The sequence below is a fragment of the Xenopus tropicalis genome, chromosome 3 (genome assembly GCF_000004195.4).
Source record: "Xenopus tropicalis strain Nigerian chromosome 3, UCB_Xtro_10.0, whole genome shotgun sequence".
Lineage (NCBI taxonomy): Eukaryota > Metazoa > Chordata > Amphibia > Anura > Pipidae > Xenopus > Xenopus tropicalis.
In genome coordinates this window covers 104,722,308-104,749,989 of record NC_030679.2, presented here as the reverse complement: position 1 = coordinate 104,749,989, position 27,682 = coordinate 104,722,308, and the positions used below count along the sequence as shown (strand labels likewise).

Sequence of the window (27,682 nt, the reverse complement as noted above, 5' to 3'; positions counted from 1 at the left end):
TGTATTTAATGTATATCTTTATTAAATCTATATTTTAGTCCAAAAGTTATTACAAATGAAGGAATATTGGCATTTTGGCTAGTTAGTACTCTAAAATTAGATGTTCATTTCCATTCTTGCAAACCGTGAATCACAGATTATCAGATTATAAAATGATTTTAGAAATACAGTATCTGTAGCAAAGATATAAACATTTCCCGTAGTTATAAAAAGGGCTCATCACAGAGAGAACTGATCTACACTAAATGAATAAATGGCAAGTTATCAGATGAAATGGGGATACAAACCAGAATCTGTCTATGGAAAGGATGTGTCAGAAATGCTGAGGTTCTGCAGCAGAATGGTTACTGAACTATATGCCTTACAGATACATAAGAAAGCCATGTGACAGAGCTTGAATTGGGAAAATTTACTTATTTGCATATTTTACAACTAATTAAAGATATAAAGGAGACTATTTGGCAACTTCACTTGGATGAACAATGAGCTGAAATTCTAAGGGGCTTAAGACCCAGTTAAAAACAGCATATAAAGAACAAAATAAATTTAAAGTTTGTTTATCTTTGCTGAAGACATGAGAAATGTTATCCGAGATTTCTCATATCTTTTCTAAAGAGAGCAACATCAGAACAGTTCTTTAACTTTCTTCTGATATGTTTAACCAGCTGATCAGTCACAAAACTGACCAGCGGGTAGCGCTGTTGTTACAAACTTCATTATATTTGCAGTAGACATTTTTCTTCATCATGGGATCTACAAATTACACAAAACAAATTGCATACAGTGGGTAAATTAGCACTCTGAGTAATGTTACATTTATTTATTTTAAATACTGCCTATAGCATCAAATTGTTCACTACACTATAGCCTCAATAACAAGTCTTTTTTTCATTTAGCTCTGAGGAGATGCCATTAGGGCAAATAGTTCTTTAGCCATAAAAGTTTGAAGTAAAATCCCCTTAAGGGCAGGAGTACAGGGATAATAGAGTTTTTAGTCATCTGTGGGGACATAATGCTTGAACTCGCTCCCCAATGAACAGCAACTGCCTGCAAATGCAGGTACAACTGCATAACAGTCTCTATTTCTTTGGAAATGTGGACTGGCACATTTCCTGCCAACAATCACCTGACAAATGACTGTAGCTATACTTTCAAGGGATTGCCATAGAAATTGCTGAGAGTGCATTTCAGAAAAGCAAATTACTGCAGTAACAAAAATACTGAAAATTTTGCCTAGTGCCATTTCATTAGGTGGTTTTGCTAGTTAAGGGAAGGTCCCATGCAACAGTTTGATATCTTGAATATCTCTAAATCTCAAATATCTAATTCTTGAAGCTTTATAAAAAAAAATAACTTTTTTAGTATGTTAGGTGCCCAATACCTGAGAAGGGTGAAACATCAAACTGCTATACCCTTTGTTCTTAGAACAGCTCTTTCCAATGTGCACAGAAGAGGGATAGATAGTATTGTATACATAAGTATATCCAAAAATTGAAAATGGCAGGCACTCCAGGACTTGAGGAAAAAGGTATCAGGCAGTAGACTCCAAAAATTTAAATAAAATCATAAGTTTATTTAATTAACACTAGATGCTACATGGCCTTACGCATTTCGTATCATAGGCCTATGATTAAGTACCATACGGTATGAAACGTGTAAGGCCATGTAGCATCTAGTGTTAATTAAATAAACTTATGATTTTATTTCAATTTTTGGAGTCTACTGCCTGATACCTTTTTCCTCAAGTCCTGGAGTGCCTGCCATTTTCAATTTTTGGATTTCCTAAATGGTCCCCTCAAGCTGAAGGTCTGGGGCATGAGCACCCAGGCCCATCTATACTTTCGGTGAGATAATATATACTCTAAATAACTTTTAAGCATAATCCTAAATGTTTGTTTTATACATTAGTATACCCCAATTTCTAAAAAACCTGCCAAATTGTGGATGCAAATTTCTTTTTAACCTATAAATGCAAGCTAACAGTACTGATGAAGAAAACTGTAGAAAAATTAAGAAATCTATTCTGCTATTAGACAATGCTCTAAACCCTTGAGGCCTAGGATATCTTGTTTCCTGCTTTGCATCCATATCCTTGTTAAAACAGAAGACATGGTTGGTTCTTAAGATTTATGGTTTTACCATTAGGCATAAGAAGCTACATCTTTCCATGGTGCCAGGGAGTAGACCATTGATCTAGCGGACACTGTCTTCCACTGGGACAAGTTGTGTTGAACCCTGGGGCTTCAAAGGCTAGATCTCTTTTCTTAGGGCAGTGGCAGAGGGGGAAATCAGTCGCCCCGGAAAAAATCTTCGCTGCCACAGGCGACTAATCTCCTCGCAATGCCACCCCACTGGCAAGAATGTAAATCGCCAGTGGGATGGCATACGCATTGCTACGATTTGCCAAAGTCACCCAAAGTTGCCTTGAGAGGAAACTTCGGGCGACTTCGGCAAATCATAGCATCGTGTATGCAATCCCACTGGCGATATACATTCTTGCTGGTGGGATGGCATTGCGGGGAGATTAGTCACCCGCAGCAACAAAGATTTGTTGTGGAGGGACTAATCTTCCTGTCTGCCACTGCCCTTAGAGGTTAGCTCCAGCCCTTCAGTGCACTTGTCACAAACAATAGCATACAATAGCTGCTGGCTTGCTGGTAACCAGATATCTTTCCCTATACAGTATATTTATCTTGTATTTCTGGTTTGTTGATTTATATCCATAAGAATAAAGGAGGACAGTGGATCACCAGGCGAGCATCAGGTTCTTTTGATCAAAACTAGCATTCCTAGCATTGCACAAGTTCTCATTTTATAACTATTCTAGCATTTTCTTATTCTTCTGTTATATATCAAGTCTTATACTGTTCTTCAGCTGTAATGCTTTTGTACAGTTTTACAGTGTGTGCCAAAAATAAATGCCCACTGGAAGGCATCTGTATTGTTAGCTGTCATTCTTTACCGATCCCTCTATGACAGACACCAACTGTTTGTCCCAAGAGATAGCTCTATGATGGATCAGATTAGATGCAAGTGCTAATTCATCACAAGGCAAGTATAATATTGTGCAAATGATTTAGCCCTGTGTGTGCTGTCGGGAACTGTGCAATTTGTCTTAAAATGTCTATGTAGCATTGGTACATATATTACAACTATTATTATTACTAATATTATTACTATTATTAAGTCTTAGTTTCAGGGCACAGTACAACTGGTCTACAGAGTTTTTATGTTCCAACCTGAAAAAGAAGAACTATAAATAAAAGATCATATAATGTACAAGTCTGTACAATTCCATACACTACCCTGCAGTTTCAGTAATGCATAGTTCATATAGCTCTGTTCTATTTCAAATAAGGCACAGCTGTATGGAAATCTGCTTCCCATTTAAACACGTTAGAATGGGAAATTATGTCACAAAATATTTTTTAAATTGTTAAATTGTTGCAAAACTTGTAAAATATATTGAAACGACACAACAGATTACAGTATCCCACCAACATATGGCAGGGCAGTAATGCCTTTGTTAACTTTCATTATAGCCGAAGCAAATAAGGTCAACCCTGTGGCCCGCCTGACAGCAGCTGGTTTGAAGAATGGGCTTTGTAATCCAGAAGAAAACTATGAAACGTCGGACTCAAGGTAGAAATCCCACAAGAAAACAATCTAAATCTTAAAATTTGTACAAAAATAAAATTGCCATCACTGTTCTTCTTGTTCACTGCTTGTTAGTCCCTCTTCATTAACAGCATTGTCCATATGCTCCATTATCTAAACCAAACACAAATAAGGGATGGTTACTGTACAACATAGCTCTGTATCCAAACATTAACCATGCAAGTGAGAGATGTTGCTTCTGCAGTGGACATGGTCAATACTTATTTAGTGCCAGAAGGCTCACAGTGATTGGTTGCTTTACAGGCAATAAATTATCCATATGTACTGTGTGGTAGGGAGCGCAAAAGGTTTATGACAACAGAGAAAAAAGGTAAATCCTCTGGAAAGACCAAGTGGGGTTTAAATGTTTCTTTGGACCGGACAGGGAGCTATACTTGAGCAGGCCAGGGGACAAGGAAGGGTTTGCTATTCTGTGCCAGCCCCCTCTGAAAATTTTTTTTCAGGGGAGCCCGACCCAAAGTAGTTACACCACTGGTTAGCCTTACTCCATCTTTTGGATGACATGAAATTAACCACCCTAAAACTAGTCTTAGATGCAAAGACAACGAACTGTTAATGCAAAAAAAGTTAAAGATTTTGTGCATAAGTGGCAATACTCCAGATAGGTGATAGTGCCCAGAATGCAGTAGTTCCCAAATGGTTTGTGGATCAATTATAATTCAAGGGTGCATTCTACAACTGTCTATAACTGATCAGCACGATTTGATGCTTGTCAGTAGTATTTGAGAGCCATGACAGGCAGAGAGGGGAATTTTGTATGCAAATCTTCAAATCTTCTCAACTTGATGGCAGCAGCAAACAAAAAAGCCTATGTGCCACAAGTTACATACAAATAATACAAATAATAAACTGTGTAACTGCAAAAGTGTCTGGAGAACTATGCAACAATGTAATACCTCATAGCCACCCCCATTCCAAAACTTCTTCATTTCCTTCCTCCTCCAGGCAATGACAGAACTTGTGAGTAGTGTGCAAGGTACCAAATACAAAAGAGCTGGCTGTCCCATCTTCATCAATGTCAGAACAATGAACGTCAAAACCATCCCTACAGCATAAGCTGCACAAATATTTTTTAGGGGAAAAAAAAAAGTGTTAAAGTGGGGCAATATGTAGACACAGGATAAATGTTTGCAGACTTTTAAAAAGTGTAACTCAGCTGCTTAATAACAGTTTCTATACAAGAAAAAGTAAAACATACATCAACAGGGTCGGACTGGGGGGTGAAGGGCCCACCTGGGCTTCCGCCCTTTAGGCCCTGCAGGTGCCCCCGCCGGCCGTGTCCCCTAATTCCCTCCGCCCCACCCTTGCAGGGGCCCCCTCACCAGACGTCCTCCCCCGAACACGCATAATTTAACATGTCGGGACAGGAGCGGTCGGGCAGGGGGAGCGCAGGTAAGGGCCGGGGCCCACTAGAGTCGGGGCCCACCGGGATTTTTCCCGGTGTCCCGGCGGCCCAGTCTGACCCTGTACATCAGGAGATAAAAAGAAATGGGAATACAATCAGCACATGTCCAAACTGCTGAAACTCCAGACTGGAGAGCTACTGAACTAAAACTGAAATAACTAAAAAAATACAAATAAAAAATGATGACCTGTCACACTGGAACACAGCAGCATAATCTTTCAGTAGGCAGGAGTACAAATGTAAATTGTCTATAGAAGTCTTTCCCTGGCCCCAGCATGACTAAAGTAAGAAGCTCACACTACTAAATACTGCCTGTGCTATTTGAGAGGGATAAGTCCCACAGGCTAGTGTAGCTTAGGGGCTTTTTTATACAGATGGAAGATTGTAGCCTTGGATTTCAAGTAATACTGATCGCTTCTAATAATAGGAAAGTTTCAGAACCAGTTTAGGGTATAGCAGGCCTTTAGAAGAAGTACAAATATGGCCAGCTGGTTATATATCAAAATATAAATATATATTGAAACTATGGCTATTACTATAACGTTCAGCATACATGAAACAAATAATTTAAGTGTAGTGCTGCTGTGTCACTTTAAATGTAAATTATGATACAAAAGGGGATATCATAGCCTGAAAGTATATCAACTAGAAGTAAATCACCCTAGAGATGCACTCAATATTAATATCTAAGCAGTCTATGACATACCGATAGTGCAACAAATGTAATAGATCATGGAAGAAGTTGATCGTACATCAAACCTCCGGCAATATGCTACCAACAGACCTGAAAAAAAAACAGAGGAGATTAAGTTTATTTATTTGTAATATTCATTATTATTCCAGGACTTGGGATATTGACGCAGGCTATGTTCTCAGTGTCAAAAAAAAGAGGTAGATTCCCTACATAGCATATACTTACTGCTGAGGTGGGGATGTGATATAAATGTGTGGGTGTGTGCCCCATATAGGAGATCCTTAGTACAGTACGTCAAGGCTTATATACTAGAGAATGTCCAAAAGCAGGAACTTCTGTTCCTGTTTAGTCGGTGCTAAAGCTGTGGGCGCAGCTTTGCACCCATCCTCAGCTCTGACACCAAATCATAGCATTATCAAGAAGTTTATTTAGTTGCAGCACATGGCAAAGTATGTTTCTCTATTTACACAGACATAACAACAAAAGTCCAGTACAGAGATTTAAACCATTTAGAAAAGTCTATAAGCAACATGGAGAATAGGAGCCAAGGATGATGCCTGGAACCAGCTGCCACTTAAATTTGTATAGCAGCTCTGTGCCGCAATCCTGATGCTACTAAATGTAGCAGGAGAAGATTTGTTGCCAGCAAGAAATCTGTACTACCCACAGGTGACAATAGTTTGACACTTTGATGCATAGTGTAGGAATCATCTAAATTAAAAGGGCAAATAAAGCCCCAGTTACTGGGGGTGAAGCATATCCATGTAAATCCAGCCCCTACATTTTTTTCCCCAGTGGACCGCCATGTACTGATTATGTGCAAGTATAAAGTTGGCCATACGCAGTAAGATCCGCTCGTTAGGTGAGGTCACCTAAGGTGGACGATATGGGCTAATTAAATACTTAAGCCCTACAGCAAACTTAGGCGCTGTTGTACAGAAGACCACATTAGCCAGCCAATGTGGTCCCTGATCATCAAGGTCTGATGCACCTGAAATGGCAGCTAAAATTTGTGTGTATGGCCCCACCCCACGAAACAGGCTTTCCTTGTCCATTAACTGCCAATTAATAATGAAGATGTACATCTGAAGTAAAATAACCGTAAGTAGAGTAGGTAAAATAACACACACCAACTTCTTAAGGAATCCCCACAATTTGATTTACTGGATTGCGAGCAACAGAAACTGCTGGTCTAACGACACAATATATAGGTCACCACAATTAGAAACTTGATATCATTCAACATCAGTGGAAGTGGTAATAAAAATGAAAAAAAAAAAAAATCATTTTGATACCTACCTGGAACAATAATATCCCCAAATCCTAGCAATGAAAAAGACATTTGACATAATGTATTTGCAGAGAACTCCAGCCTAGGGACCCTAATGACCACAGGTAACTGAAAAACAAATAGAAGTTATAAACACACAAAACCAATGAAGCAGTCTGCAGAGTCAGCACATGCAGTTTACAGATCTAGACAATCATTTGTACAGGACAAAAATGCATACTAAAAAAAGAAAACAATGGCTCCATTAAACATGCCAAAAGCTACATTTAAAAAGCAAATAAGCTATGAAGAATAGTGAAGACCTAAGGGCAAGGACACATGGGACATTTTTGTCACCTGCACAAAATCATATCTGGCAGCTATGACAATCCATCCATGGGTGATAAAATGTCAGAAAATTCCTATCTATGTACTTGTGTAACTGTGAAAAAGCATGAAGAGCCATTTTTGGGTGATTGCACCAATATTCCTTATAGGTAATATAGTGCAAACAATAAAAAATTCCATGTGTTCTCAACCGAAAGCAGGGGTCCCCAACCTTTTATATGCGTGAGCCAAATTCAAATGGAAAAAGTGTTGGGGAGCAACACAAGAATGAAAAAAAATTCCTGGGGGTACCAAGTTAGAGCTATGACTGTCTATTTGTTAGCCTCTATGTTAGCCGGCAGCCTACAGAAGGCACTGTTTGGCATTATGCTGGGTTTTTATGCAACCAAATCTTGCCCCTAAGCCAGGAATGCAAAAATTAGCACCTGCTTTGAGACCACTGGGAGAACATGTTTCTCACAAGCCACTGGTTAGGGAATCCCTGCCCTAAAGAATGTATGTGAATGTAAATTTAACATTTACCAACAATTACAATTTTATTACAAAGCTTGAACGTTTTGTGGAAACATCATCTGTGCCAAACAAATATTCTTGACAATTGCCATAAAAGTGAATCTGGAGGGAGCGTAATTTTTGAGTACTTAGTCCCCCCGCTCAGAGCTACAAATCGCTGCAGGGACAAGATACTCAAAATCACTTGCAGACCATCTGAATAAAAACCCAAGTCAAAATGCTATAACTTACTTTTTCATTTGTGGAATATGGTTCATCAGGAACTTCCAGATAGGTGTCTCCATTCTAAGGTCAAACAAAAGTAAGTTACATTTTATATTACAACTCTTAGAGGACAAACTCAGTTTTAATCATGACAATAAAATATATATCAAAGTGTTCATGTATGTTTGTGTATATAATTATTAGTAAATGTACACTGCACAGCTTTACCTTTTCAGCATCTCCAGAGGGGCCTGATGCAACTTCAACCATAATGCTCTCTCCATTCTGAGAATAAATAATGCAAATAAAGGAGGCATAAGTAACTAGAAATATTTGTCACTTATCCCTGATCATGAATTGTGATTGGTGCATATTGTACAAATAGATATTAGGCATCTATCAACAGCCTTTTTAAATCAGTTTAATGCCAAACATACATACTACACTACAGGACAGGACATACACACTAACTACTAGTATCCGGTATACTTAATTCCAGTTTAGTGGTCTTAGTTCACACTTCTGTAGCGCGGGAAAAAAATTCTAGGGCACCCAGAGGAAACCCATGCAGTCACAGGCAGAACAGTTTAGAAATGTTACATAAGGAAACGCTTTACAGAACCTGACCACCTTGTATCTTAACGTTTCTTGTAAAAGATTACTATAATCTCTGCATATATTTTAAAGAACCTGCTCATACCTGCCTTATTTAAAGCTGGCCATACACGGGCAGATCCGCTTGCTTGGCGATGTCGGTTCGGGGACCGCATCAACGAGCCGATGTGGTCCCCGATCCGACTGGATTTTCTAACCTGGCCGATCGATATCTGGCCAATTTCAAGCCAGATATCGGTCGGCCAGGCCCCTCGGTTCTGCCCCTACACGGGCCGATAATCTGCCGATATAGTCCAAGGGACCGAAAAGACCCGTGTATGGGGACCTTAAGACATAATTACAAATAAAGTTAAGTCAGACCTATCGTAAAACAAAAAAAAAAAGTACAGGTTTCTTTGCATATAGCATAAGTGTAAAAAACTGTATTCTTGTCATAGACTTTGGGGAACTGAATCTTAAAACACTTAAACTGTGGGGAGAGAGAGCATTTGAAGAAAGTAATCTTATCTTGTATGAAGGTCAAAACTTCTGTCCAAATGAAGTTAATCACTGGACAGCGAAAAACATGGGGGTTCTTTGTGGGCTAGATTGCTGAATCTAGGACCTGGATACCAGAGTACCAGCTTTTACAATAACCTTCTAAATTTGCAAATTTCTGGCAAAGATATACCACTTCACTCCTTATTCACACTGGTGAGCAAGATGCAAATACATTTTAGTCTGGTAACATATAGGTTCACTAACATAAGTGCAAAGTGTTAGTTTGGCCACAAAACTGAGTGTGTATTGGTGATACACAGAGAGGTACTTGTGGTATGCATCAATGCACTCATTCACAGGCCCGGATTTGTGGAGAGGCCACAAAGGCCCGGGCCTAGGGCGGCAGAAATGTAGGGGCGGCATGCCGCCCCACCCGCAACAAAATTTTTAAAGGTTTCTTCCATACGGAGCAGTGGAACTTCTCCCCACTGCTCCGTATGGAACTTTAAATGTATGCGCATGCGCGCTTGCGGGGGGCGTGGGGGATGCAAGCGGCCGTCCGCTCGATTGCGCATGCGCGTTGGGCGGGCGGGGAGGGGCGATCAACGGGGGCGGCCTAGGGGCGCTCTGAAGACAAATCCGGCCCTGCTCATTCAGGCTAATGAATGCAAGGGGAACCCAGAATTTCTAGCAGTGTAGTGTCAATAGAAAGTGACTTGTGCCAAGTGATTAGGATGCTAATGCCAATATTAATACTGATCTGATTAGCTGACCTTGGGCCAATCAGATCATAGCTAAGGTCCATGCAGGCATGTTACAGACCAGGGATGCCCAACCTGAAACCCTTAATATTATGTTAAACTGCAACTCACACAGCCTTCCACCAGCAGCTAATGGACTGGAGTAAATTGTGGGGTTTTAGCTGGTAATTATTTACGGTTTATTTATTTGTAATTCTTATTTGACCAAAACTGTAAACAAAAATTCTTATATTCCAAAAATAAAACAATTAGTTCACTTATAGATTATGTGTGCCTACATACCTTTGTGATGAAGGGTGTTATAAAAACAAAAAACACATCATACAATAGCAGGAGGCCAAGCAATATAACACATGCCTATAAGAAAACAAAAAGGACAAGCAAATTATAAACACAGGTATTTAAGAGTATATAAAATAGTTTTTTTCTAAATGTGATCCTCAGTACCCATCACCACATACAATTCAGCATAATTCATAAAACCAACACAAAAGATAAAAAAACTAATTACAACTGGGACACAGTAATATTAAATTTAAATGCATTTTCATAAACTTATTCCTGTTAGATATCTTTACAGCCTAAAAAATTCTTATTAGTCTGCTGTGACTGCTTTGTAAGCCTTTAGCGGTGGAGAGAGACGCCAAAGGGAGAACGCGAACGGAGAGATTTGCAAGCCAGGATCAAAGCGAGCACTGCAGATCGCATAAAGAGACGCAATTTCTATGGCGTTTGTAAGTTTAAACTTTTAATATGTTTTAGAATAAAGTTTTAGGATTTTACACGTCCGTTGTATATTTGTCCAGCAGCAGGAGAAAGTGGAAAAAGAGAAGCTGGGAGTTATAGTTCTACCAAGAGGGAATTTGTTACAAGCTCCAAGACCATAGTGTTGGTCTGTAAGTATATGCACAATTGGTTATCAATAAAAGGAAGTCACGGAAGAGTGTGAAATACGGAAAATCAGATACTGCAAAGTTCGTTTGCGAATTGTGACATGCATGGTGGGATAATTATAAAATTCAGACATGCCCAGTACAGTTAAGGTGGCCATACACGAGGCGATTTCACTCGTTGTGCGATGAACGATTATATCGACAAACGATCGTATGGCGATCGAGTTCCCATACGATATGCCATCCACGGGCAACGATAATTCGGGAAAGATTTCGTCGCATCATTATCGTAAAATACGTACGATCGTACATCTACGTACGATCGAATGCCGTTGACTTCCGCTGCTGGCAATCGTGACATGCGCAGAGAACAATCGTTGAAAGACAAATGTCTGACACTCACACCAACTGGCAGATTTTATCGTTAAACAACCAAAATTTTTAAACCTGGCCGATCGATTTTGGGGACGATAATGTCGGCTCGTTTAGTGGGCCGACGATCGTTCGTACACCACCAACTATACGATAACTTAACGATAGCATCGGATCGTTCGGGAATCGGTCGTTTGTAAGTAAAAAATCGGTCCGTGTATGGCCACCTTTAATTCTGGTGGTGGACTGAAAGCGACGAACTGCACAAATACACTGAAAGGGTGCCAATCTCTTGCGTACAGATGGCAAGTGGAGGAGAAATCATGTGAACCAAAAATAAACTGAAAAGAAATAACTGCTGCAGAGAAAACACTTTGAGCTGTAGTTGGAAGGCTGGAATTTGGGATAGGTTGAGATTCGGGAGATTCTAGATATGACGTGTCTGGCTGGGCTAAAAAACTACAATTACATGGGCAGTGTTTGAAAGTAAGCAACAGGGTTTCATTTTCCTTTAGGTTAAGGGCATGTTATGCAGAGCAACAGATTTTGTTCTGCATGCTTTTGGTATAGTGGTATAGTGAAAAGTGGATCCTCTCTAATCCACTCCTTGGTGTTGCTTCACTGTCGGCCTGTGTGCAGCTACACTGAGCAATTTGGGTGCAATAACACAAAAGCGAGCAATTTGGGGCTGAAATCCACACAGGCCGGCACCGTGCTGGTCAGTGGCCTTGAATTTTATAGCATTATAGACCTCTAAGTGTCTTTCCATTAGCCAGAATGGAAATCATGCGGTACCACATTTGAACACAAGGCTAACATACCAGAAGCCCTCAGGTCAGATGTAGCCCCCTAAATATTTTTATGGCTCCAGCCCTTTGGTTCCATAGACTTCTTTGTTTGAAATTATTGTAATACAGTCAAGTTCTGAACATACTGGATTGTCTCCAGTACATGGAAGTACTACCCTAACAATTTCAAACCAATGCTAAATTCTGCTTAAAAGATGGTTGCTCCCTACTTACAGTCAGGTGGTTTGTTTATAAACAAGATTTTCATGCTGAAAGGTAATTTTGAAGAACAATATTGCTATGTATTTGTGTGGATGTGTGTTTAGTGAAATTCAGAGTCTATATTGAAACTAGCAGGCATGTACATTCATCACAAATAAATCTTACCTTAAAATTTGGCATTCTTAAAGTCTTAATGAAGTTGAGGCAAAAAGCAATTCCCAAGATATCCTGCAATATCCATATCCATCTAGTTAAAAAACAAACAAATTATGCTTCATTCAGAATTCACTCCTTAAGACTTACTGAGATACATACTCTGCACACCAGGTGAACACTTAAATTGCTAATGTAAGCAAGATATTCATATTTAGCTTCCTTACTGCTTATTATATTCTAAAGCAACTATGTAGCATTTCATTGTTCACATATAAAACACATTTCAACAAGTTCAGTATTTGATCCCATAATAGCTAATGCCACATGATAATATTCCACAAAAGACTACAGCAGCTGGTCCATCATTACACTGACTATTTATAGAACCATGTAAATGGCATCACGAGTTTCAAGTGTTGTTCCACTGCCGTAATCACGTACCTATCTTCATTCCTGAATACCACCCAAGTCACAGACACAGCTATGCAGAATGCAGCCAGAAAGAAAAGCCTCACTTCTGCGCTTTTATTGCAACATGAAATTCTGTTTAAACATAAGAAGATACAACTTGTAATAGACATATTTAAAAGAAAATTTAGCATGCATGGTTGTTTAACAGATTTGCTCTACTTGATAACAAATCATCTCAAGAACTGCCAGAGAGACATACATACAGGCGCTTTTTAGCAACATATTTTCATAGGCTTGTATTATTGTAAAGTTTAAGATCGAGCATATTAGGCTCTAATAATAATGGGCAACAACATTTTTAATTCATTTCTTTCTCTTTGTAATAATAAATCAAATTTTGGATAGATATCTTATTCAGAAAACCCCTGGTTCCAGGCATTCTGGATAATAGATTACATAGCTGTACTGTATTTCCTTACATGTTAAGTAACTGACCCAGCAGGGCTGCAGGTTTGCAGTCTTTGATCAGCTGATTTTATTTTAAGCTTTAAGATCAGAATACAATGGCCTTGCATTTTTAAGTCTTTCTTTTTATTACAACCATTATTACTGTATATGATATGGGTGCATACATTAAACTTACAAAATTACATAAAAAGACAACTAATAACCAATACAAGAGTTAATGTGGGCCCTTCCCAAAAGTTTATATTCTACAAATCATGCTACCATATTGATAACAAACCCCACATATAGCAAACTTGGTGAAAATTGTAATAAATACACAAAGATTTGATTTCTTATGTCTGGTATATGAACACACCTGCATTTTCCATATGGGATGTTCTGAATTATTGCTGAAAGGCAGTTGAACAGGCTTGTCGCAGATGCCAAGCAAAAGACAGCGATAATAACATACACTACAAAGAGAATTTAGATGTTAAAATTAACAAGAATGTGGAATCATAATACATGGATAAGGCTTTATTCTGATACAATGATGTAATGATGAGAGAGAAACACGTTCTTGCTTTTCTGCAGTAACCAAGCACAGATGTCCAACTGCTGTTGTTGGACTCCAACTCACAAATTCCCATAGTAATAAACTATCAAAAGACATATGTGTATTAATATATTATACAGGTATGGGACCCATTATCCAGAATGCTCGGGACCTGGGGTTTTCCGGATAAGGGGTATTTCCGTAATTCGGATCTCCTACCTATAGTCTGCTAAAAACATTATTTAAACAGTAATTAAACCCAATAGGATTGTTTTTCCTCCAATACGGATTAATTATATCTTAGTTGGGATCAAGTACAAAGTACTGTTTTATTATTACAAAGAAAAAGGAAATAATTTTTAAAAATGTGAATTATTTGATTAAAATGGAGGCTATGGGAGATGGCTATTCCGTAATTTGGAACTTTGTGGATAACGGGTTTCCGGATAAGGGGTCCAATACCTGTATTGATAGTCCGTCAACAATCACTGCTTTTCTTTCTATGCAGACAAACGACATTTCTCAAGTAGTAAAAATCTTGAAGAACTAAACCCTAAAAATTAATATGGCTACAAATGCCATATTATATATATTGCACTTAATGCACCAGCCTAAAGGTCTAGCATCTCTATAGCAGCAATGATCTAGGCCTTGTCACAGGATCTTGGGTTCTGTTAAAAGTGTCAGTGACACTCACACGCTCAGTGGGCTCTGGGCAGCTGTTGAGAAGCTAAGCTTAGGGGTTGTCACAAATTATCAAGCTGAAAATGAGATGTCATATAAGCTGATGCTACAGATTCTGATCCTAGTTGCACTGGATTCATTCATTAAGTTATTATTATTGTTACTTTGTATTTCTCATCTTTCTATTTAGGCCCCTTCTATACATATTCTAGCCTTTCATTTGGTTGCTAAGGTAAACAAGTCCCTAGAAACCAGAAAGCTGCTGAAATTCCAAACTAGAGAGCTGATGAACAATAAGTTAAATGTAAAAACCACAAATAATAAAAAATGAAAACCAAATGCAAATTATCTTGAACATCATAGTCTACTTAATAGTAAAAGTTAATTTAAAGGTAAAAAAACACCTCTAAACACCTTTAATATAAAGGGTGTCATTTTTTGTCACAATCAGAAATTAGTATCTTGATGGGAGAACAACACAATTCTCCACAAAATATCATGTCTGGTAGTGCACAGCATGTTCAACAATAAAAACAAATTACTGTTTCACAGAAAAATCTTACCTAACCATTTATAGAAGAAGTATAGCAGCAGTAACATGACACAGCATATCACCACAAAAAAAATGACAGTAAGGGGTGTAAAAGTCACATTATCATCCTTTTTTTTTCTTCCTTCTGTTTCAGTGCCGGGGGGTGATGGCCTCAGGTCTTCTCTAAAACAACAAGCAGAAACGAATGCACCATAAGTTATGGAATCAGCTTGTACAGCTTAGATATAGGATATATTACGGAGCCCTAACATCAACCAAAGATCATCAGGCTGAAATAAACCAAACAACTGTACTCAACAAAGTTTGGTTTGATCTTCAGTGAATGTACAGTGGCCTAAAGATCTTGACTGATATATATGGACTATGTATATTGATAGCTTCATCGTCACACAGGTTTGAAAACTTAATCTACTGATGAATCATGCAAATTCCATCACTTAATGAGTGGAAACCAGAAATACTATGCATGGCTCCTTATACACTATGTGGTATATTTATCATGTTGTGTAAAAAGGGATTGAAGCATTACCGGTGATGTTGCCCAGGGCAACCAATCAGCAATTAGATTTCAACAGTTACAAAACCAGAGCAAAGCATCCGATTGGCTGCTATGAACAACATCACCGGTAATGTTTCACTCCACTTGCTTGTGAATGCTTGTGACCTGGAGGGCTGATTACAATTGCTGTTCCTTTACAGTAAAGAAAAAAAAAAACACTTTTTTTTGCACATTTCTATTTAAGTAAAGTCTGTAACAACAGGGATGTCCCTGAAGAAGAGTACACAGGAGAAGCAGGTTTAATTGAAGCATCTGGCATATAAAGACACAGATAAATCAATAAACCCTATGCATACAAGACCCTACACCCTGGATACCACAGTGTGCACTTTACAAAAGATTGGAAAAGGTGGACTGAACTGAATGATCTTGTGTCTGTGCCTTTAACAAAAGCTTCAATGCATAATTATCATTCAAGATGTGTATAACCTTTAAATTAAAACAGCAAAGTCACCCTTTTATAAAGTCATAACTTACAGCTCTGAGAGTCCACTCCAGTAACCTCCTAGTGCTACAGTGAATACAGATATAAGAAAGATGAGCAACATGCTGAAATCAAACTTTGGTAATGCAGGAGAATACAGAGTCACTCTTACACTGCTCCCAAGGCTCTGTAAAAGAAAAAAAAAACCAAAACTAGTACGGATACTTGGCTAAAAAAATACAAAAATCTGATACTGACGTACTAATACTGGTAGTTTACTTCTGGCCAGTAGTGCAGCCACCATATACAACATATTTTAATACCAAAAAGAGAGTAATAATAAAATGAATAAGTATTTTAGCTATTTTAATAAGTCTATAAGCTATGCATTTAAAATAGGAAATGAAAAAAAATGTACTTTACCGGTTTCATATCTTTGACATCTCTATACCTAATGTAGGCAATCGGGATGGTCAGGCTCTTATAATCACTTTTGTTATCTGCTAGAAAAGGCTGTGGGGAGAGGAGTGTACAGTACAATGCATTTTTAAATTCAAAGTGGTAGCTTTCTAAGAGATCATATACAATGCAGCAAGTTAAAGGAGAACTAAACACGTAGGCTAGAAATGTTGTAAATTATGTTTTGTGCTTCTATACCAGGCCTTTAGCAGGAAAGACCTTTGCCTCCAAAGATGCCCCACTAGCTCCCCATCTTCTTTTCTACTGATTCACTGCACATGCTCTGTGCTGCTGTCGCTTACTGAGCTTAGGGGCCGATGCACAATATACTGTATATATAGGATATAAATGTCAAAATATAAGGATGATTAGTAATTAACATATATGATTACTGCATGGCAGTTCTGAAACCAGTGCTATTAGCATCAGACTTTAATCATCAGCCCCTTATATGACAGACAAACATCATTTTCTTTGCTTGATAATTTCCAACGACCCCTAAGCTTAGCTTCTCAACAGTAGTTTAGAGCCCACTGAGCATGTGAGTGTCACAGACGTTTCTAACAGAAGTGTCCAATATGGATTATTACTACTAAAAAGATGTTGAACATTTAGGCTGGTTCAAAGGGTTCATTATATAAAATATGGCATGTCTAGCCATATTCATTTTAGGGACAAGTTCTCCTTTACGCTGTAACTGTTTTAATGTATGCAAGCATACACACATTTAAACACAACATTCATGCATTCTTTCCAGGAACTAGCTTAATTCCTCAGTGTAAAAGGTATACATTTCTGCATAATGTGTATAATTTTGCCAATAAGGCACTAAATCTTTTGTATGAAATGTCATAAAAACAGGATAAAACAGGGCAAAAGCTTATTTATTGCATTTTATCTTCACAAGATAGATAGATTCACTGCAGTCTCAAAGACTATGTCACACTAGGCATTTCCTTTACAAGTGTGTCTACAACAGGGGGAGAAAACACTGATCCGCTCCATTCTGCCCACGCATCAGTGTGCCCTGGCAGGTACAGCCACTACAGAGATGGGCAGATTTTGGTGTGAAAATGCATACTTTCACACCAAAATCTGGCTTACGGCACTGTTTCAGGCCTTCACACAGCCCTTTTTCAAGCTTGAAAAAGGGCTGTGTGAAGGCCTGAAATGTTGCTGTTTGTTGAAGATCTAAGCCATATGTGCTCAATAAAGGCTTTTTAAAATTATTTCCTGAGATGGTGCTATGACTACTACAACTACTTTCTGAGCTGATGTGTGGAAAAGTAAGTGGAAAGTAAGTGACGTGCGCAGAATTATGAACTTTTAGAGTAGTGAGTGCTGACCTAAATATTGAGTTACACGCCTGGTGCCTATAGGCCAAACTTGCCATTTAATGAAATGTAAAACAATGAAAAGTTATCTACCTACCAGTCCTTCCTTACTGGCAACAAGGAGTAATTTAGCGCCACTGTTCTGTGCAATGGCAGCTTTGGCTAGTATCGAGCAGTTTCCAATCAAAACTACAACTGCCTTATCCTTTAGACGTGACTGAGGAACTTCTGTAGCACTGCACAACGAAAGAAAGCTCAGGTCCTCCAATTCATAGTATGTCTAAATAAACAAACAAAAATTATTGCACACTGTTATAACTAACTGCTAACTGGCTGATAATGTATATATTTGTATTTACTACATTTTAAGACAATAGCTAACTTCTTTTATTCAATGAAAGGCATTGGTATGAAAAGCGAAGCAATTTGGAATGTAATGTCTAAACCGACAGGCCAGGCTAAAAAAAAGTATAGAGATTAATGTAAATCAGAATCATCATATTTTTATACCATAAAGGCATTCTTATTTGTACAGGTATAGGACCCGTTATCCAGAATGCTTCCTTATCCGGAATACCAAGGGTATTCCGGATAAGGGGTCTTTCTGTAGTTTGGATCTCTATACCTTAAGTCTACTAAAAAATCAATAAAACATTAATTAAACCCAATAGGGTTGTTTTGCATCCAATAAGGATTATTTATATCTTAGTTGGGATCAGTTACAAGGTACCATTTTACTGCTACAGAGAAAAAGGAAATTAATTTTAAAATTCTGAATTATTTGATTAAAATGGAGTCTATGGGAGACGGGCTTTCCGTAATTCGGAGCTTTCTGGATAACGGGTTTCCGGATAAGGGATCCCATACCTGTATTAATTTCCTCTGATGCAATTATTGATTACCATTCTGCAGAGGGTTTGTGCCTATAGAAGTCAAAATTTTTCCATATAAACCTTTGTGAATAACAAGAGGCACTACTGATGGCCAACATATGCTCATATGTAATTGTACAGCCTACTCAAAATTGGTTCCACATTAAACATATTTCACTCTGGCAATCTAAAAAATTAGCAGAATGTCACATTAGTCAATGTTTCCTGTTCCTGGTGGACAAGTATGCCTCACACCTTAGTGACCTGTCCCATATTTGGTTCTTCAATTGCTTTGTTTAAATTAGTCTCAGATTTGCTCATTTGGAGCTCACAATACTGGTATGGTAATCCTATAAATTAAACATAGCCTTGGGAAAAAGGCATGGTTTGGCATCAGCACAGGATTGATACAAAGGAACCTGTCACAGTAGAGAGCAGTTACAACAAAAGTACATTGTTTTTTACATTTGCTGATAGCTTGTACTGGCACATAAAGCTACTCCATGCACTCAAATGCAACTCCATGAACAGGTGCTATAATCACTATAATATTTGTGGCTGATATAGCCTTTCCAGGATGTAATTGGGTAAGCAAGAACTAGTTGCTTGCAAAATGAATCATTAGAGGCAACTTGCTTGTTCAGGTATATTACCTGACCGGGTCACATTTTCCAAATAACTGGCAGGTATTAACTGCAGTAAGCATGGCTCCTGGGCTGTTACCATCATGCTCTTCTATTACAAATTCTTAAGGGTCACATTTTAAGTGCCTTTGCAGAGGCATGGTTGCTATTCATATAGCATGGACAATTCCTAATTTGTTTAATTTACTGAACTGCACATATGTAGTAACTAATAAAACAAGCTATGATGAATATAAATGCATCTCCCATTTTCAAAAATCTAGCCACAAATGCATTAGTAAGGTTGGACACTGATTTTGGCCAATTGGGTCTTGCTTGCACATGGCATTTTAGTTTGTCTACCAGGTGTTCAGATAGGCTTAGCTCTGGCATCTGTGCAGATCAGTTACATTCTTACACACAGTAATCCAATCCTGGGTGGACCTCTTTTGTGCACAGGGCCCTTTTAAAATATGGGCAAAAGGGGCATTTGCCCAGGTCCCACCAGCACACCTTTCATCTGAGATAACTTTTGACAGAAGCATCCTGCATATATGGCAGACCCCTCATGTTATTTAAATGCAAGAACTCTACAGTTCAATTTCTTTGTTTTTTTCTTGTGGCATCACCATTTTGTAATTTTTCTGCTTCAGTAAGCTTAGACCATTTCTTCACTGCCTGCCTTACTGTATCAAACTTCACATGCTTAAGGGTTATTATCACAAATTTCTGGAACTGGAGTCTTTCCCCAAACTGTTGTAACAAAGTAGGAAACATAATAAAAAATCTCATTCTGTGCTGTAGTATTAAGGTTTGCTTTCACTGGCTCTACCCCAATTCATGAAAAACAGACATTTTTTACCACCACCAAACTTTAGAAACTTCTGTGTGTTTGTGTGCTCTACCACTTTGGAGCCAAACTGGTGTTGCCCCCTAGATATTTTCACTTCACAATCATTTGGCTTGTAGCTGTACAGGAATATTTTAGAAGGTCAGAAATTTGACTGAGAATTTGATATGTTGAAAAGGTGGCATCCTATGATTGTGCCGTATTGAAAGGCACCAAGCTCATCAGTACTGATCCATTCTATTGCCAGTTTGTTGATGGAAACTGCATGCCTGTGTGCTCAGTTATACCTTAGCTCTAGCAATGGGCACGCCTTAAATACAATAATTTTACTGACTAATAGGGGTGTCTATATGTGGCCATATAGAGTATTACAAACTAATCCTATTAAGCAATTTACTAAACTTCTATAACACATAAAAAATATTTACAATCTAATATTCACACATTTTAAAGATACAGGTATGGGATCCCTTAAATGGAAACCCATTATCCATAAAGTTCCGAATTACGGAAAGGCCATCTCCCATAGACTCCATTATAAGCAAATAATTATAATTTTTAAAGGAGAAAGAAAGGTAAAAACTAAGTAAGCTTCATCAGAAAGGTCTATGTAAATACAGCCATAAGCACTCACAGAAACGCTGCACTGACTTCTCTGTGAAAAGATTTCTTGTGTCTGTAATTCATGCGCCAGAGACACGCAGCTCTCTGCTGTCTCCTCTCTCCTGCTCCCCCCTCCCTCAAGAATGCTAAGAACTCACTCCCCCCCTTAGGAATGTGGATCTCAGCCAATCAGCAAGAATCTGACTCATAGGGGCCCATTTACTTACTCACGAACGGGCCGAATGCGTCCGATTGCGTTTTTTTCGTAATGATCGGTATTTTGCGATTTTTTCGGAAAATTATCGTGACTTTTTCGTTACCAATACGATTTTTGCGGAAAAACGCGAGTTTTTCGTAGCCATTCCGAAAGTTGCGATTTTTTCGTAGCGTTAAAACTTGCACGAAAAGTTGCGCTTTTTTCGTAGCGTTAAAACTTAAAAGGCGCGACGTTTTGCGCAAGTTTTAACACTACGAAAAAATCGCAACTTTTTGCGCAAGTTTAAACGCTACGAAAAAATCGCAACTTTCGGAATGGCTACGAAAAACTCGCGTTTTTTCGCGCAAATCGTATTGGTAACAAAAAAGTCGCGATAATTTCCGAAAAGTCGTAAAGGCGCCGAAAAAAATCGCAAAAAATACGAAAAAGTCGCAAAATGTTCGTTTTCCAATCTGAATTTTTCCAATTCGGATTCGAATTCGTGGGTTAGTAAATCAGCCCCATAGTCTTACTAACTGAGCATGTTCACTTGGTCTGGGTGTCTGTGCAGGAGCGAGGCATTATGGGAACTTTGTTTACACAGCTCAGCGTTTTTTCTTCCTGTTTGGCTTCTGATCATCTGAACAGGTGAAATATGGGGAGACTTAAGGGCACTATTGAGACTACTGAAGTTATGCCTGCAGCTTGAGATTAACTCTTTATTAGCCTTTCCTTCTCCTTTAAAAATGATTTTCTTTTTATCTGTAATTATAAAACAGTACCTTGTACTTGATGCTAACTAAGATATAACTAATCCTTATTGGAGGCAAAACAATCTTATTGGGTTTACTTCATATTTAAATGATTTTCAACAAGTTATGGAGATCCAAATTATGGAAAGATCCCTTATTCGGAAAACCCCAGGTCCGGAGCATTCTGGATAACAGGTCCCATACCTGTACTGAATATTAAGAACAATAGGGCAAGCAAATGTATCAATGCTTAGCACAAAAAAACATATTTAAAAGGGGATGTCTATCTTTTCCCATAAAATGAATATTTAAAAAATGCATTTGTCACATAAAATCAAATAACTCAATTTCTGGGTTCAGAGCAGTGGGGAGAGAGACAGTGCTTGACAGAGAAGAGTCAAGGGTTATTGCACATGCCTAAAATGTCCTCACTGAGTTTCTGTGCACTCATCTGATTGGCTGAAAATGTATGCATATGACTAATCCAAGCATATAAAAAAGCTCTTAAGGGCTCTGGCACACGAGGCGATTTGTCGCCTGCGTTTTTTCCCCCTGGAGCTTTGGCGACAAGTCGCCACGACAATACCCACTAAGAGATTTCATGCGAGTTGAGCTCCAGGCGATCTGCTACCCATGGTACACTCAACAGTTAACCCCCCCTCATGTTTACTCAAGTCGCTCAGAAAAGGGTCTGTGTGCGATTTGAAACAGCAGGCGATTTGAAGTAGCCTCGTATGTTTTGACGCTGGCGATTTCCATTGATTTAGCATTGGCGTCTTGTCGCTCGTCTTGTCGCCAAATCGCTCTTTTAAAAATCGCTGGCGACAAATCTCCTCGTGTGCCAGAGCCCTTAAAGCTGCTGAATAGCAGTTACTTTGTTTATAGTTTATATAAACAAAGCTGGTTAATAGCCATGGAGTAGCTATTTAAACTGAAATAGGGCTAAATGGCACAGGTTACATAGCAGATAGCATAAGCTCTTAAAACACCATTGTATTCTATACAGCTTATCTTTTAGCAGTTATGTAATGTGTGCCTTTTCTCCAGCTGGAATGGCTGCCCCAATGGCTACACAGCAGTTTATTTATTTTATATAAACTATAGTAGTCTTTCAAAAGCAATAACACAATTTTTACCAGTGTAGGGGAGCAGTACTTTATATTTTAATTTGTTTAAAACTTCCCCTTTTAGTGTTACTGTTCCTTTAAACCCTCATTGTCCTCTTTGATTTCACTCTACACACTTCAGTGTGTGCATAGCGGAGGAGAGAGCTGATGACTGGCTCCTCTAGGGGTGTAGCTGGAACAGGATAATTAAGTAAGCTAATAGCATAATTTATATAAAGCAAAAAAACTATATGATCATATTGGCAAAAGTGTTTTGGAAAGGTCCTGCCATTAAGACTTTACAAAAGACGGCCTTCACTTTTAAAAGCACTAATGCAACAAATGATATTTTTCCAGTGTTGACCTTAAAAGCAGATAAAGAATTGGGATTTTACTGTGTACAGCAGCTCTTTTCATTCAATAAGCCACAATAAACCCTTCCACCACCCTGGTATTACACTATTAGGTATAAAAATAGCAACTGAATCTGCAAATAGATACCAAGTATAACAGAGATAGAACACAACATGAATGGAGTAACAGGTTGCTAACACTACATACACTATATTACAAATAAACATTCTTCTCACTGGAATACAGTAATAAAAGTTACATCAGACAAAAAAAAAAATCATGTATGTGATCACAAAAAAAAAAAATGCTTAAAGCCAAGTTTCCTAGAAACAGCCCATGTGGCCATTGTCACCCACAGGTAGCACTTCTAACTCACTGCATTGGAATAAGATGCTGGAAGTGGTGTCCATGTAGAATTGTACGTTATACAATAATCCTTCGCAGAGGAAGGATCCTGATTTCCAATTGCATGTAGAATTCCTTGGTTTGCATGTACCTAAAGAAAACAAACAAATTTGTCAGACCTGCCACAGAACAAACAGCCTAACACGTCTGTAAACTCGTGCTTTATGCTTGAGAGGTTTTTTTAAAGGGAAAATCATACCTATGATGGCACAGGCTGTTTTCTTTACTGATGTATTTCAGCTGGGTCAGAACGGCCCATGCCACCTCACACTGATCATAAAGGGAACCACCTAACATCACTAGTGGTGGTAACCTTTGAACACAAGGCCCCCATGTCAAAGGGAGGTGGCATTGCCGTTTCAGCTCTTAACCAACGGCTGAAGTGCAGAGAAATCACCCCATATCCAGCAGTCATATTGGTTTAACAGTAGTATCATATAAAGAGCAAAAATATAGAGAATGGTGATATTCTTCACCATCAATGAGCCAATGTGGTTCCCGATCCAACACTAAATTTTTTTAAGTAAAAAATCTATTCTACCCTGAACCAATAACTGCCCTATCCTGCACAGTGTTTATTATTTTAAATGCTTTTGTTAGAAAATACCTTCTAAATCTCTGCATCCGGTCACTTCAAACACGGCGATCTTTCCCCTGCACAATCCACTACACGACAATCAACATCTCCTCCTAGTCCGACTCCAAAACTGGAAGTCAATTGTTTGCCTGTACAGAAGGAAGGCTAGGAGGAGATGTCAATCATCGCATAGTGGATTGAGCAGGGGGAAGATCGCCGTATCGCCGTATTTGAAATGACAGGATGAAAAGTTTTAGAAGGTATTTTCTAATAAAGCATTCAAAATAATAAACGCTGTGCAGGATAGGGCAGTTATTGGTGCAGGGTAGAATAGATTTTTTAAATAGTATTACTTTTCCTTTAATCTATGGCTAAATATGTTTTCTTATGTATTCCAACCGTCTTATGAGCTAAGGGGACCCCTCACCAAAGGTTCAACTTGAACCAAAATAGTCCAACAAGCTCTACAATGTTTCATTAACAATTAATATTTCAGTCATTTGTTCTCTCAGTTAGAAAACCAAACTGTCTGTTTTTACTAGTATGCACAGATTAACTCTTTTCTGAACAGCTGAAAGCACTGAATTCACCATAAGCTTTTATTATCTGTTCTATTTTAAATCTCAAGGGAGATTAAAAAAAGATAAAATATGTAATGTTCTGTGCCAACGTCACATGTCTATAAACTGTGGCCAATAGGTTTATTAACCTATCTTCTGTTACAGTGCTGAAAGCTTTTTGTCATGAATATAAAGCTACATGGAACCAACCGTCAAAAATTAAACAATTCTGCAGCAAAGCAATAAGTAATTCCAGGTTTAACCACTAACTTTTACTGGCCGTTGTTAATAAACATACGGAGCAAAGGCTCATTTAAGATTGCAGGGCAGAGGGCACAGTGCAAAAAAACAGGTGTATCTTCACAAATTTTGTTAACTTCTAATTTATTTTGTCAAATTACATATTTAGTTCATTTTTTAAACTTTGTAATTGTGGCATGTGCAAAAGTTTGGACACCCTAGTAAAAGTGATCATACATGTTAAGATCTGCTTATTTGGCGGGATCACCTCCAACTTGTTTCTCCCTAAAGGTGGGCGATATCGGTGTAAACCAGGGATCCCCAACCTTTCTTACTTGTGAACCACAGTCAAATGTAAAAAGACTTGGAGAGCAACACAAGCAGCATAACAGTTCATGGAGGCGCCAATTAAGGGCTAAGATTGCCTATTAGGCAGCCTCTATGCACACTATCAGCTTACAGGGAGCTTTATTTGGTAATAAATCTTGTTTTTAATCAACCTAAAATTGCCACCAAGTCAGGAATTCAAAAATAACTACCTGCTTTGGGGGCACTGAGAGCAACATTCAAGGGGTTGGTGAGCAACATGTTGCCCCCAAACCACTGGTTGGGGATCAGTGAGCTAAACAATCAAATTACAACGGCGGGCATAGTTGTCATCAGAGGCAGCATACACGGGCAAATAAGCTGGTGTATGGCCACCTTTAGTCAGTATTTAGTAAGACAACTTTTAGCACAGACCACAGCTTGTAAAAGCTTTTTGAAAACATTTTTGCCCACTCTTTCTTGCAGATCCTTTCTAATTACAAGATTTTCTTGGGCCATCTTGCATGTTTAAGATCTAGTTACAGATTTGCCACAGAGAGCCATTCCAAAAACCTTCAGCTTGCTATTCTCCAAGCTCATGAGCCCTTATTAAGGTCTGTAACTGTCAACAATTAAGTATAGGGACCTTGCAAATGTTTTACCATTGGACAAGTGTTAGGGTGTCCAAACATTCTGCAAAAGCCACAATTACTATTTTATTTGTTCCTATGTTTTGAACTTTAAAAAACAATTTAAATTTTTTTAACACACTAAGCCACAGTACATCTAAGGGTAAGGACCCACGGAGTGGTTCAGATGCACGCAATAGATCTCTGCTATCGTGGGTGACTAACTGCTCCAAAATGGCTTTCCACTGGCAACAATAGGAGTCTCTGGCAGAAATCCCTTTGCATTGCTTCCGTGTTCCTAAGTCACACAAAGTTTCCTCCTGTGGCAACATTCTTGCTGGTGGAAGATCTATTGCGGGTGACTGAACCACTCCATGGGTCCTAACCTAAGGGTGAAGACACACGGAGCTACTAGAAGCACTAATTTGTCACAGCTACAGAAACAGACAATGCTGATCTTTTACTGACAATTGTCTCTATGTGTGTTGTAGCAGAAGCATTTCTCAGTATTGTCTATGGCAGGGCATTTTCTGCCATTTAGTAGCCATGACAAGTAGCTGCTACTAAGTAGCTCCAATCAAACAGCCATGATATAAAAAAAAAGATTACATGTGTCCATGTACTAGATACAATACAAGAAGGTAATGTAATAAAATCACTATTCAGCTGTTCGAAAACTAACATCTGCTCAGTTGCCCAGGGTTATGAGACCTAGGCAAACACTGCACTTTTAATTACATTGCTCTTACATACACCAAAAATTGTAGTTTACCAAGAGCTACATTTCCGATCCCCATGCCCTCTGCCAAGCAGCTGCCCCATCCTGTTACCTGTGCCCAGTGCAGCAGCAGCAGTAGAGTGAGGCCCAGCGGCACAGACGAGCCCATTCTCTCACAGCGCAGCTGTCAACTCAAACCAGGAACCGGGTCACGGATACATGTAAATAAGAAGCACAGTGCGTATCTCGGAAGGATGCTTCTACAAATAACAAGTGGCCTCTCAATGTTTTTCCAGCACTTTTCACCATGGACTCGGAGCAGGGCCGCACTGGGAATAGAAAAGAAGCCCTGGCAAAAAAAATCAAAACAGCCTGTATATAAACAAGCAGTGGTCTTCTACTCATATATATTGCCACACATATATTAGGTTAAAACTACAATATATTATGTTATAATATTTGCAAAGTTGCTATAAATAGGACATTCTATAACACACAAGTTAACAAACTTGCCACAAGTAACAGCTCTACCTCCCCCACCCCCAGAATTGTGCAGCCTCTATGTCACCCCTATACTGCAGCATTACATTAATGTTACACTATGTCACAGCTTCTGCCTTCCTGATAAAACCAGTGGTGGCCTTTCCTGCCTCCCCTTCTAAATTACAGTCAGACCTTGATTTTATATATCCCTTGTTTTACGTTTTCCCAGATTTCATTTTTTTTCTCCTGGTAAACGTAAACTAGGGAACTGTATGGGAAACGGTTCACTCGCCTCCCCATGGGGTCGGTCACGGCTAGCCCAACACCACGTACTCCCTCCCTACCAAAGAACTGAATATGGTACTTACCTGTGAGCCTTAGGATTGCTGCGGTTTCTTTCGTTTTCAGGCACAGGTGGGGTATAGTGCTGAGCAGGCCCAGACTGGCGAATGCCCGATGGGTTGCTCTATTAATGTTAATATGGGCCGCTCAGTTGCGTCTTAAAATCCAATTCGATACAGCGCTGCACTTGCCTGTCCCTTTAGCTCTGGGGTCACACAGCCCACCCGAACTAGCACTTCC

General features: G+C 38.8%; 1 protein-coding gene across 1 annotated transcript; it reads right to left on the bottom strand.

The window, feature by feature from the left end:
- Positions 1–27,349, bottom strand: sppl2a (signal peptide peptidase like 2A; the record flags this gene model as incomplete). The annotated part of the gene is given in 19 exon segments (NM_001113822.1): positions 1–554; positions 555–1,501; positions 1,791–3,771; positions 4,575–4,735; positions 5,790–5,867; positions 7,077–7,176; positions 8,140–8,193; positions 8,341–8,397; positions 10,251–10,325; positions 12,409–12,490; positions 12,841–12,942; positions 13,634–13,730; positions 15,061–15,212; positions 16,087–16,220; positions 16,457–16,546; positions 17,924–18,106; positions 23,559–23,678; positions 26,730–26,966; positions 27,216–27,349. Coding segments are annotated over 16 exon segments (1,611 nt in total).
- Between the last annotated feature and the right edge of the window lie 333 nt (positions 27,350–27,682).